At 46.5% G+C, this 12,654-nt stretch overlaps 1 protein-coding gene across 4 annotated transcripts in view; it reads right to left on the reverse strand.

Annotated features, from left to right (window-relative positions):
* The window catches only part of VPS13D (vacuolar protein sorting 13 homolog D), a 504,218-nt gene that overhangs the window by 211,807 nt on the left and 279,757 nt on the right, over positions 1–12,654 (reverse strand). For all 4 annotated transcript variants that reach the window (XM_063943541.1, XM_063943538.1, XM_063943540.1 and 1 more), the window contains one exon: positions 4,525–4,673. In XM_063943541.1, the coding sequence (XP_063799611.1) occupies positions 4,525–4,673 (149 nt within the window). The remainder of the gene's footprint in view (positions 1–4,524; positions 4,674–12,654) is intronic.

A 12,654-nucleotide genomic window follows, 5' to 3' on the forward strand; every position in this document is an offset into this window, starting at 1 on the left:
GGCCCCAGCGTCATGCAGTGGATTTAGAAGAAGCCGGGGAGGACTTCTGCTCCTGGGAACTAGCCGTAGCAGGCATTCTTTTCCCTCTACCCTTACCTCTGGCGAAGAAGGAAGAGCCCCGACCTCTTCTGGACTTATGCGACCGAAAGGACTGCATCTGATATTGTGGTGTTTTCTTTTGCTGTGGGGGAGCATAAGGTAAAAAAGAAGATTTACCCGCGGTAGCTGTGGAAACCAGGTCCGCGAGACCCTCCCCAAATAAAACCACACCCTTGTAAGGCAAAATTTCCATATGTCTCTTTGAGTCGGCATCACCCGTCCATTGGCGGGTCCACAGGGCTGGCATAGCAGAAATTGCCATGGCGTTGGCTCTTGAACCTAACAGCCCAATGTCTCTCGCAGCGTCTCTCATATATAAGGCTGCGTCTTTAATGTGACCCAAGGTCAATAAAATGCTATCCCTATCTAGGGTATCAATGTCAGATGACAAGTTATCTGCCCATGCTGCTACTGCGTTACATACCCAAGCCGACGCTACTGCCGGTCTGAGCAAGGCACCCGTATGTGCATAAATTGATTTTAGGGTAGTTTCCTGTCTGCGATCAGCAGGATCCTTGAGGGCTGCCGTGTCTGGAGACGGTAGCGTCACCTTTTTGGACAAGCGCGTCAAAGCCTTGTCCACCCTGGGCGAGGATTCCCACCGTAACCTGTCCTGTGCGGGGAAAGGATACGCCATAAGAATTCTCTTGGGAATCTGCAGTTTCTTGTCTGGAGTTTGCCAAGCCTTTACAAATAAAGCGTTCGGCTCATGAGATGGGGGAAAGGTTACCTCAGGTTTCTTTTCCTTAAACATGCATACCCTCGTGTCAGGGACAGAGGGGTCATCTGTGATATGCAAAACATCTTTTATTGCAATAATCATATAATGAATACTTTTGGCCACCCTTGGGTGTAACCTCGCATCATCGTAGTCGACACTGGAGTCAGAATCCGTGTCGGTATCAGTGTCTGCTACTTGGGACAGGGGACGTTTCTGAGACCCTGAAGGGCCCTGTGATACAGCCAAAACCATGGATTGACTCCCTGTTTTTTCCCTGGACTCTGCTTTGTCCAATCTCTTATGTAATAAAGAACCGTGCATTTAAAACATTCCACATATCCAACCAATCAGGTGTCGGCGTCGCCCACTGAAACACCACAATCATCTGCTCTGCCTCCTCCATAGATGAGCCTTCGGCTTCAGACATGCCGACACACACGTACCGACACCCCCACACACTCAGGGATATATATCTATATGGAGACAGTCCCCCAATAAGGCCCTTTGGAGAGACAGAGAGAGAGTATGCCAGCACATACCCAGCGCCACCGAACACTGGAATAAAATCCCAGTCAGTACAGCGCTTATATATATATATATATATATATATATATATATATATATATATATATATACACATATATACACACACATACTCATTGCGTCAAATAAATGTGCTCCCCCCCTCTTTTTTGCCCTCTGTACTTGTGTTCAGCAGGGGAGAGTCAGGGGAGCCAGCTTCTCTGCAGCGTGCTGTGGAGAAAATGGCGCTGGTTAGTGCTGTGGGATCAAGCTCTGCCCCCTCAACGGCGGGCTTCGGTCCCGCTCAAATCTTTATACTGGCAGGGGTTTCTGTAATATACTGCCTCCGCAGCATATATATATCTATGCCAGTGTCCCTAGAGGATTATAATTGCTGCCCACGGCGCCCCCCCCTGCGCCCTGCACCCATACAGTGCCGCCAGTGTGTGTGTGAATGTGGGAGCAATGGCGCGCAGCGTTACCACTGCGCGGTACCTCATTGAAGATCTTCTGCCGCCTTTGAAGTCTTCTTTCTTCTCATACTCACCCGACTTCTATCTTCCGGCTCTGTGAGGAGGACGGCGGCGCGGCTCCGGGACGAACGGCGAGGGTGAGACCTGCGTTCCGACCCTCTGGAGCTAATGGTGTCCAGTAGCCTAAGAAGGATAGCCTATCATTTAAGTAGGTCTGCTTCTCTCCCCTCAGTCCCACGATGCAGGAAGCCTGTTGCCAGCAGTCAGTGCATCCAGTCTCCTCTGGGCACAGGATCTAACTGAGGTCTGGAGGAGGGGCATAGAGGGAGGAGCCAGTGCACACCCATCTAAAGTCTTTAGAGTGCCCATGTCTCCTGCGGAGCCCATCTATACCCCATGGTCCTTACGGAGTCTCCAGCATCCTCTAGGACGTAAGAGAAATATAATTGTAGAGTGACGGATTTTCCCCCAAAATTTAACAGACGCTATCGAAAATTCACATTTTATTATAAAAATACTGTATAGGAGTAAAATATGTCGATCAGTGGTTTGGGACAAAGGTTACGGTGAAATAGCAAAACAACTTCACATTTTTCTTTTCTTTCTTTTTATTGTTTTTTTTACCTTTAGAATTCCTGGGTTTACGCACAAACAGAATATAGCGTGGATAGCGTAGCAGCAACAATTGGAATTGCCACCTATAAGTAGAGACTTGGGGTTTAATGGAGTAGAAAACGATGAAAGTTAATGATGTGTGTGAAAACCCTGTTCTGGGTCAGTGGACTTTCACTTTTGAAGAACTGATGCGTGACAAGACCCCAGAACAAAACGCTAACATCTATACTTATTAATTCAATAAGATAAGATGACAGTGGTAAAGTAAGGTCTGTGTGACTAAATCATTAAGGGAGAGGGCACAGGCACAAAGTACAATAGCAGAGCAGTATAAGGGGTGACAGGCCAATAACAAAGCATTGTCCACCACTGAATAATGTATAAATGTATGTGCGGCTCCTCAGAAAGGGGATTATACACACAACACAGGATTTATATATATATCCTACTGAGGCGGCAGCCATGTTGGAGGCTGAATATACCTGTCAAAACAACCAATTAGATCACAAGGAAGCGGTGACATCATTGAGGCACATTGCACAACCCAAAAAATATTGTGTCCCAATCTGCGTAACAGACACTTTGTACATCAGGGTGTTTCAAATCTATTGGAATGTTGTGGATATGACATCAATGGATTCAATCTGAAGACCTTATTCAATAACATGCTGCAAATTGTGTCAATAAAGTTATTTTATAGCCAATACCAAATATCTAGCACAAACACAATATAATAGGGCAGATGTATTAACCTGGAGAAGGCATAAGGAAGTGATAAACCAGTGATAAATGCAAGGTGATACACGCACCAGCCAATCAGCTCCAATATGTAAATTAACAGTTAGGAGGTGATTGGCTGGTGTGTGCATCACCTTGCATTTATCACTGGTGGATCACTTTCTTATGCCATCTCCAGGTTAATACATCTGCCCCTATGTACAGTAACCAATATAATTAATGCCAGTCTCATTTGGGATGTAATTTACATGCAGTGGCAGATTTAACCTATGGGCATCAGCCCTCCCAGTAAAATCCCCCACCCCCAGTGAGCCAGTGAGTCCAGCCCTGGCAGTGGCTTCTCATTGGAAGAGCTACCTGGCAATCACACACAAGACAGACAGCCACAGGGGGAGGTGTTTTCTCCACTGGGACTGCCAGTCCAGGATACATTTAATAGCGACGTCCAATAAGAAGGCACTCACTGCCTTACAGTACCGGCTTCTAGAGGCTGCAGCCGATGCAGCCCCTAGAAGCCGTATTTGTGCGCTTGATCAGGTTCCTGAGAATGCCATATTCATGGCACTGGGACTGTGGACTGCAGCACAGGCAGGACCCTCATCCATGAAGGTAGAAGCTGCCGCTTGCATTTTATTAACAGTTTCTTGTATAGCGCAGCAAATTCCGTTGCACTTTACAACTGGACACAATGATAAGACACAACTGGGTAAAACAAACAGTTAGAGGTAGGAAGGCCCTGCTCGTAAGCTTACAATCTATGGGATGTAAGTCTAATAACACAGATGGTGCTTTTCCAGCATATTACAGTTTGAGAATCCCATATCCAAATATCCTGATATAAGGGAACATTCCGAAATACAGATTTTTTTGAGTGAGAGTGAAATAGTGAAACCTTTGTTTTCTGATGGCTCTATGTACACAAGCTTTGTTCAATCCATAAAGTTATTAAAATTATAGTATTAAATTACTTTCAAGCTGTGTGTATAAGGTGTATATAAACATAAATGCATTCTGTGCTCAGACTTGGGTCCCATCACCATGATATCTCATTATGGTATGCAATTATTCCAAAATACGGGATAATCCAATACCCAAAATAATTCTGGTCCCAAGCATTTTGGATAAGGGATACTCAACCTGTATATTCTTTAGTTCAGCACCCACAGCTGTAGCAAAGGGCGGAATTACCTACTCAGCACATCTGGCTACTGCACCATGTGCTTCAAGGGAAAAGCAAGTATATAGCACGGAAAGTGACCCAGCAAATAAAGTGTCCAAAATACTAGACACACACACTGTATGTCTTGGGGCAAGTAAATGGTTCTCCTGTCTATCACAAGCAGAGTTCCCCCTTACCTTCAGCTCCGGAGGAAGTTTGTTAGAGGTAAAGACGCTCAGTTTAATCTGTGGCACGCATATCTTCAGATTTTCAAAATAATATCTCTTTGGCGTGGTGTTCTCCTCTCCAGCTTTTTCATGGACATTTTCATCCCACTTTTCAACCTCTAAAAACAAAACAGGCAAAAAGGATTATATCCCGTGTGTCAATCAGAGGAAAAACATGACTACACCATAAGAGTAACACATTAATGAAGTGCATGAAATTTAAATGGTAATCAATTGAGGATGAAAATGGAAATTAGAATGGTTTTAACAAAACTGAATCTAAATTTTTGACCCATCACAGCAGCCATCTTTGCAGACATTACCGCAGACCAAACTTGGGGCATTTTCTTCTGCAATGGAAATAAAATCATGTTCTTCCCAACACTGTAGCAGAAGTTCCCACAAATGTGATGTACTTGCAGGTTGCCGTGCTCTCATCCCAGCTTTTCTGATGTTATCTCCGAATATTCAATAAGGAAGATTAAGGACGCAGCAGAAATTTTCTTGCATTCTTCCACAAAACATAGGAGATTTACATCTTGTTGCATATGTAATATGATGGACACTATGTATGCCTTTGCATTTTAATACATTTTTATAAATGAACAGTATATTTCTATATTTCAAAGCCAGGTTAAATCTTTTTAACTATCTGGGATTGATATAATCATTGGGCGCCCAATTCCTCTATTTTTTACTCTATTCTTCTGTTTAGTTTCCTCTAACAGGGAACTTAGTGGAATCAGGCAGCCAGTTTCACTAGCATTTTATATGGCCTTTATATTTTACTAGAACAGCGCAGGAGGGGAGTATTGTTTTTTCATATTTTATATATATATATATATATATATATATATATATATATATATATACACACACACACTGCTCATAAAAATAAAGGGAACACTAAAATAACACATCCTGAATGAATGAAATATTCTTATTAAATACTTTGTTCTTTACATAGTTGAATGTGCTGACAACACAATCTCACAAAAATTATCAATGGAAATAAAATGTATTAACCCATGGAGGTCTGGATTTGGAGTCACACTCAAAATTAAAGTGGAAAAACACACTACAGGGTGATCCAACTTTGATGTAATGTCCTTAAAACAAGTCAAAATGAGGCTCAGTAGTATATGTGAGGCCTCCACGTGCCTGTATGACCTCCCTACAACGCCTGGGCATGCTCCTGATGAGGTGGCGGATGGTCTCCTGAGGGATCTCCTCCCAGACCTGGACTAAAGCATCCGCCAACTCCTGGACAGTCTGTGGTGCAACGTGGCGTTGTTGGATGGAGCGAGACATGATGTCCCAGATGTGCTCAATTGGATTCAGGTCTGGGGAACGGGCGGGCCAGTCCATAGCATCAATGCCTTCGTCTTGCAGGAACTGCTGACACACTCCAGCCACATGAGGTCTAGCATGGTCTTGCATTAGGAGGAACCCAGGGCCAACCGCACCAGTATATGGTCTCACATGGGGTCTGAGGATCTCATCGCGGTACCTAATGGCAGTCAGGATACCTCTGGTGAGCACATGGAGGGCTGTGCGGCCCCCCAAACAAATGCCACCCCACACCATTACTGACCCACTGCCAAACCGGTCATGCTGGAGGATGTTGCAGGCAGCAAAACGTTCTCCTTGGCGTCTCCAGACTCTGTCACGTCTGTCACATGTACTCAGTGAGAACCTGCTTTCATCTGTGAAGAGCACAGGGCGCCAGTGACGAATTTGCCAATCTTGATGTTCTCTGGCAATTCCCAAACGCCATGCACGGTGTTGGGCTGTAAGCACAACCCCCACCTGTAGACGTTGTGCTCTCATACCACCCTCATGGAGTCTGTTTCTGATCGTTTGAGTAGACATATGCACATTTGTGGCTTGCTGGAGGTCATTTTGCAAGGCTCTGGCAGTGCTCCTCCTGTTCCTCCTTGCACAAAGGCGGAGGTAGCGGTCCTGCTGCTAGGTTGTTGCCCTCCTCCACGTCTCCTGATGTACTGGCCTGTCTCATGGTAGCGCCTCCATGCTCTGGACACTACGCTGACAGACACCGCAAACCTTCTTGCCACAGCTCGCATTGATGTGCCATCCTGGATGAGCTGCACTACCTGAGCCACTTGTGTGGGTGGTAGACTCTTTCTCATGCTACCACTAGAGTGAAAGCACTACCAGCTTTCAAAAGTGACCAAAACATCAGCCAGAAAGCATAGGAGCTGAGAAGTGGTCTGTGGTCACCACCTGCAGAACAACTCCTTTATTGGGGGTGTCTTGCTAATTGCCTATAATTTCCACCTGTTGTCTATTCCATTTGCACAACAGCATGTGAAATTGATTGTCAATCAGTGTTGCTTCCTAAGCGGACAGTTTGATTTCACAGAAGTGTGATTGACTTGGAGTTACATTGTGTTGTTTAAGTGTTCCCTTTATTTTTTTGAGCAGTATATATATATATATATATATATATATATATATATATATATATATATAATGTGTGTATAATAATCAATCCCTGCGCAGCATGTCCGTGCTTTCCAGAGTTTTTTCACAACTCCACCAAATTGCAGCTCAATCCAGCTCCAAGCCAAGGAGCCGTAGGTATTGGTGCTAGAAAGAATCAGGAGAGCGCACTGGTAAGTTAAAAGTAATCACTTTATAAAAAACTGAATAATATCCAGATACATTGAAGTTTAGAGATCCAAGCTCAGTAAGATAGACACTGTCACCGTTGTGCTCCGTCTCGCTCTGTCTCTCTCGCCGGCTCTGGACCCGGCGGGTGACGTCACAACGTCTGGGCGTTGAGGGAGTAGAAGAGGACGCTCTATCGGTAGACCCTGCAGGTCTGAGAACCAATGCCGTCTGGGCAATGCTGGAGCAACTAGAAGTTATATTCCTCCTTCTTGTTTGAACTTCCGTAGTACCCTGGGCAGGTGTGACACTGGAGGGAACATGTACGGCAGCCAAAAGTTCCATGGAATTGCCATAGTGTCCACGAACTCTGCTTGAGGTTCCCTGGTTCTTGATCCGAAGTCCGGAACTTTGCGATAGTGTCGAGACACCATCAGGTCTACATCTGGTAAACCCCACTTGTTCACTAGTAGTGGAAAAACTTCCTGATGAAGACTCCACTCTCTGGCATGCACGTCCTGAAGACTGAGGAAATCACCTTTCCAGTTGAGGACTCCCGGAATGAACACTGCCGATATTGCCGGCAGAAGGCGTACCGCCCAACAACGGATTTTTGACGCTTCCATCATTGCCATACGGCTTCGAGTGTCACCCTGATGGTTTATGTACGCCACCGTGATGGCGTGGTCTGACCGTACTTGAACAGGCCTGTTCTGTATCAGAGGCAGGGCGATATACAAAGTATTGAACACCGCCCGCAATTCCAGAATGTTTATCAGAAGGAGTGATTCCTCCATGGTCCACCGACCCTGGAAAGAGTGTTGCTCCAACACCGCGCCCCCAACCCTTCAGACTGGCGTCCGTAGTCAGTAGGACCCAGTTGGGGGTCTAGAAGGGACGGCCCCTGCTCAACTGCTGGTCCTGTAGCCACCAGGTCAGTGACAGGTGAACCTCCGGAGTCAAGGAGATCATGTGAGACCGGATCCAGGCCGTCCTACTTGGAAAGGATTAACCTCTGTAGAGGGCTTAAATGGAATTAAGCGTACTCTACCATGAGGCCTAGTACTTGCATCACCGAGTGTACCGACACTCTTGGGCGAGAAAGAAAGTATCTAATCCTGTCCTGAAGTTTCAGGACCTTCTCTGGAGACAGAAACGGCCGTTGACTGTGTATATCTGGTAGTGCCCCCAGGTGCACCATGCACAGAGCAGGGACCAGCGCGGACTTCTTCCAGTTGATGAGCCACCCGTGGGCTTGTAGGAAGTTTACAGTCAATTGTAGATGACTGAGGAGGACATTGTGGGAGTTTGCCAGAATCAGCAAATCGTCCAGATACGGCAGGAACCTAACTCCCTGGCGACGGAGATGAGCCGTCATCACAGCCATAACCTTGGTGAAGACCCGAGGGGCCGTGGCCAGTCCAAACGTCAGAGCCTAGAATTGATAGTGAAGATTGCCAATAGCAAACCGCAGACATTGCTTATGCGCTATAGCAATAGGCATATGCAGGCAAGCATCTTGTACAACCAGGGATACCATATAGTCTCCGGGTCCATGGCCAGTACAATTGAGTGCAGTGTTTTCATACGGAACTTGGACACTCTCACAAACTTGTTCAGTGATTTGAGGTTGAGAATAAGCCGGAAAGACCCATCAAGTTTCGGGACTAGAAACAGGGTGGAGTAGTATCCTCTGCCTCTCTGGGACAGAGGTACCGGCACTACCACTCCTGTATCCAGGAGGGAACGCACACAATCAGTAGAGCTTGCGTCTGAAGTGGTCATTAACCAGACCTGGATGAATCGTAGAAGTCGGCCCCAAGGGGGACGCCTGTCCCATTATGCAGCAGGGTTGTCATGAGAAGCAGGCTGACGAGCAGCCCAGGAACGTTAGCCCTTGGGCTTAGTGGTTGTTGGGAGCCCGAGACAATCTCGGGTATGCCTGACCTTCGCTTTCCCTTAAGGCCGAAAGCAGAAAAAAGTGGTACCTTTTGCCTTCTGTACAGAAGGAGTAGCATTTGGGAGAAAGGCAGCCATAGTAGCCGCCGATTCAGACCCCATTTTTAATTAGGTGTTCCCCAAATAAGATGTCCCCAGTAAAAAGGGAATATCTCCAAGGTCTTTTGTAGTCCAGGTCCAACATCCACAACCTCAACCACAGAATACGGCGAGCCAGGACAGACGTATTCAATGCCTTGGCAGCCAACACACCCGCCTCAGGGGACGCCTCCTGGTGAAGAAAAAGGTGGCGGTGGTATTGTGAGACAGGGAATGTCTGGCATTGTCAGATATATCCTCGGGCAGCTCTTCCTCTAATGCCTGATCCAGTCAGCAATCTATTTTGCAGCCCCAAGAGGACGCAATCGTGGTCTATGTACAACACCCCTAAGGGAGTAATAGACTTCAGGCATCCCTCCACACGCTTATCTGTCAGTTTCTACAGTGAGGGGACAGTGGTGAGAGGCAGAGTGGACGACACCCGATGGGTGACACATGAGTTCACTAGCAGTGAATTACCTACTTGTTATATAACTCTGCAGGGGGAGGATATCGAGCTAATACCCGTTGTCGACAGGGGGAATGTCTTCCCTGGATTAGACCAGGGGTCTTGTCTGATGTACACTTAATGGTCAGATTGTGGTAACAGAGTTTTATTTACCCTCTGACGTGTGACTATATCAGTTTGCTTAAACACAGTAGGGGAACCCTCTTATCAGTGATTTGTAGAATTTGTTACCCAGTAACCACAAGGGCAGTGGTATCATTTAGCAATGGAAAATCCTTGTCAGGAACACCTAATATAGGGACTGACAGGGCAGCATGATCCCCCTCTCTGCAGATAAAATATCAGAGAGATTATTGAATAGAGAGGAAGAAGCAGCCCGCTAAGATGGCCCAGAGACACGAGAGTGACCTGGAAAAGGGTTTTGCTGACCAGGGAATGAGTCATACACTACAATCCGTGAGGTAAAATTTTCCCGCCCAAAGCGGAGTAACCATGGGGACATGGAGACTGTAATGTTACGGGTGGTCCCATAGGGGGCATAAAGCGTTCAACTAGAGAACCCAGTAGGTTTGAGAACGCAGCTCAGGTTGGCTTTATGAGACATAGCACACAGACCATCACACAAAACTTCCCCCTCAAGTAAATCCGTTGCGCATGCTCTGCAGGATGCAGGAGCGTCCCCAGATTTACTGCCCTACATGTTAAACATTATACACAAATGCAACAGAGAGCGGTTTAGTATGATGAAGCCAAACAGTGTATGATACCTGCGAATAAATCCGTTAGGATGTGACTGAGTACCCAGTACACAACGCCTGCAAATAAATCTGGTATTATGTGACTGAGTATGCAGTAGAATAGACGTAATAGCTAAATACTGTGACGCACTATATATGGACCCAGACGCACCTAGTCCCCAGGGTACAGTATACAGTGATAGATATATCTAGAATACACCGCAGTGAAAATCACATAGCAGATACAGGCACACACAGTCACGTTTGCAATGCAGATAATTATTTTCATGACAATAAAATTGCATTGGATTATTATATGAACACATGTAAATAATAAGATTTTAAACCTACCGGTAAATCTTTTTCTCCTAGTCCGTAGAGGATGCTGGGGACTCCGTAAGGACCATGGGGTATAGACGGGCTCCAAAGGAGACATGGGCACTCTAAGACCTTTTAATATGCGTGAGCTGGCTCCTCCCTCTATGCCCCTCCTCCAGACCTCAGTTATAGAACTGTGCCCAGAGGAGACGGACAGTACGAGGAAAGGAATTTTGTTAATCTAAGGGCGAGATACATACCAGCCCACACCACACACACCGTACAACATGGTATATACTAAACCAGTTAACAGCATGAACAAACAGTATCAGCCAGAGACTGATCTCAACTGTAACATAACCCTTAAGTAAGCAACAACTATATACAAGCCTTGCAGATTTAGTCCGCACTGGGACGGGAGCCCAGCATCCTCTACGGACTAGGATAAATAGATTTACCGGTAGGTTTAAAATCTTATTTTCTCTTACGTCCTAGAGGATGCTGGGGACTCCGTAAGGACCATGGGGTTTATACCAAAGCTCCAGACCGGGCGGGAGAGTGCGGATGACGCTGCAGCACCGATTGAGCAAACATGAGGTCCTCATCAGCCAGGGTATCAAACTTGTAGAATTTTGCAAAAGTGTTTGAACCCGACCACGTAGCTGCTCGGCAAAGCTGTAATGCCGAGACGCCTTGGGCAGCCGCCCAAGAAGAGCATACCTTCCTAGTGGAATGGGCCTTTAACGACTTTGGTAACGGCAATCCAGCCGTAGAATGAGCCTGCTGAATCGTGTTACAGATCCAGCGTGCAATAGAAGCAGGAGCGTCAACCTTGTTGGCTGCATACAGGACAAACAGTGCCTCTGTTTTCCTAACCCGAGCCGTTCTGGCTATATACATTTTTAAGGCCCTGACTACATCAAGGGACTTGGAATCCTCCAAGGCATCCGTAGCCACAGGCACCACAATAGGTTGGTTCATGTGAAACGACGAAACCACCTTAGGCAGAAATTGAGGACGAGTCCTCAACTCTGCTCGATCCACATCGAAAATCAGATAGGGGCTCTTGTGAGACAAAGCCGCCAATTCGGACACCCGCCTTGCAGATGCCAAGGCCAACAACATGATCACTTTCCAAGTGAGAAACTTCAATTCAACTGTTTGAAGAGGTTCAAACCAGTGTGATTTAAGGAACTGTAACCCACCTTAAGGTCCCACGGTGCCACTGGGGGCACAAAAGGAGGTTGGATGTGCAGCACTCCCTTTCCAAAAGTCTGGACTTCTGGGAGAGAGGCCAATTCCTTCTGAAAGAATATAGATAAGGCCGAAATCTGCACCTTAATGGAGCCTAACTTTAGGCCCATATCCACTCCTGTCTGTAGAAAATGGAGAAAACGACCCAGCTGAAAATCTTCCGTAGGAGCAATCTTGGCTTCACACCAAGACACATATTTCCTCCAGATACGGTGATAGTGCTTCACCGTTATCTCCTTCCTAGCTTTAATTAGAGTAGGGATGACTTCCCCCGGAATACCTTTCCTAGCTAGGATCTGGCGTTCAACCGCCATGCCGTCAAACGTAACCGCAGTAAGTCTTGGAACACACATGGCCCCTGTTGTAACAGGTCCTCCCTGGGAGGAAGAGGCCACAGATCTTCTGTGAGCATTTCCTGAAGATCTGAATACCAGGCCCTTCGAGGCCCAATCTGGAACAATGAGTATTGTCTGCACTATTGTTCGTCTTATTATTTTTGAGATGAGTGGAAGTGGAGGGAACACATAGACCGACTGAAACAGCCACGGTGTCACTAGGACGTCCACTGCCACTGCCTGAGGGTCCCTCGACCTGGAACAATATGCCCGAAGCTTCCTGTTGAGGCGTGACTCCATCATGTCTATTTGAGGGAGT

This window comes from Pseudophryne corroboree, chromosome 10 (assembly GCF_028390025.1).
Source record: "Pseudophryne corroboree isolate aPseCor3 chromosome 10, aPseCor3.hap2, whole genome shotgun sequence".
In the NCBI taxonomy this organism is placed as follows: domain Eukaryota; kingdom Metazoa; phylum Chordata; class Amphibia; order Anura; family Myobatrachidae; genus Pseudophryne; species Pseudophryne corroboree.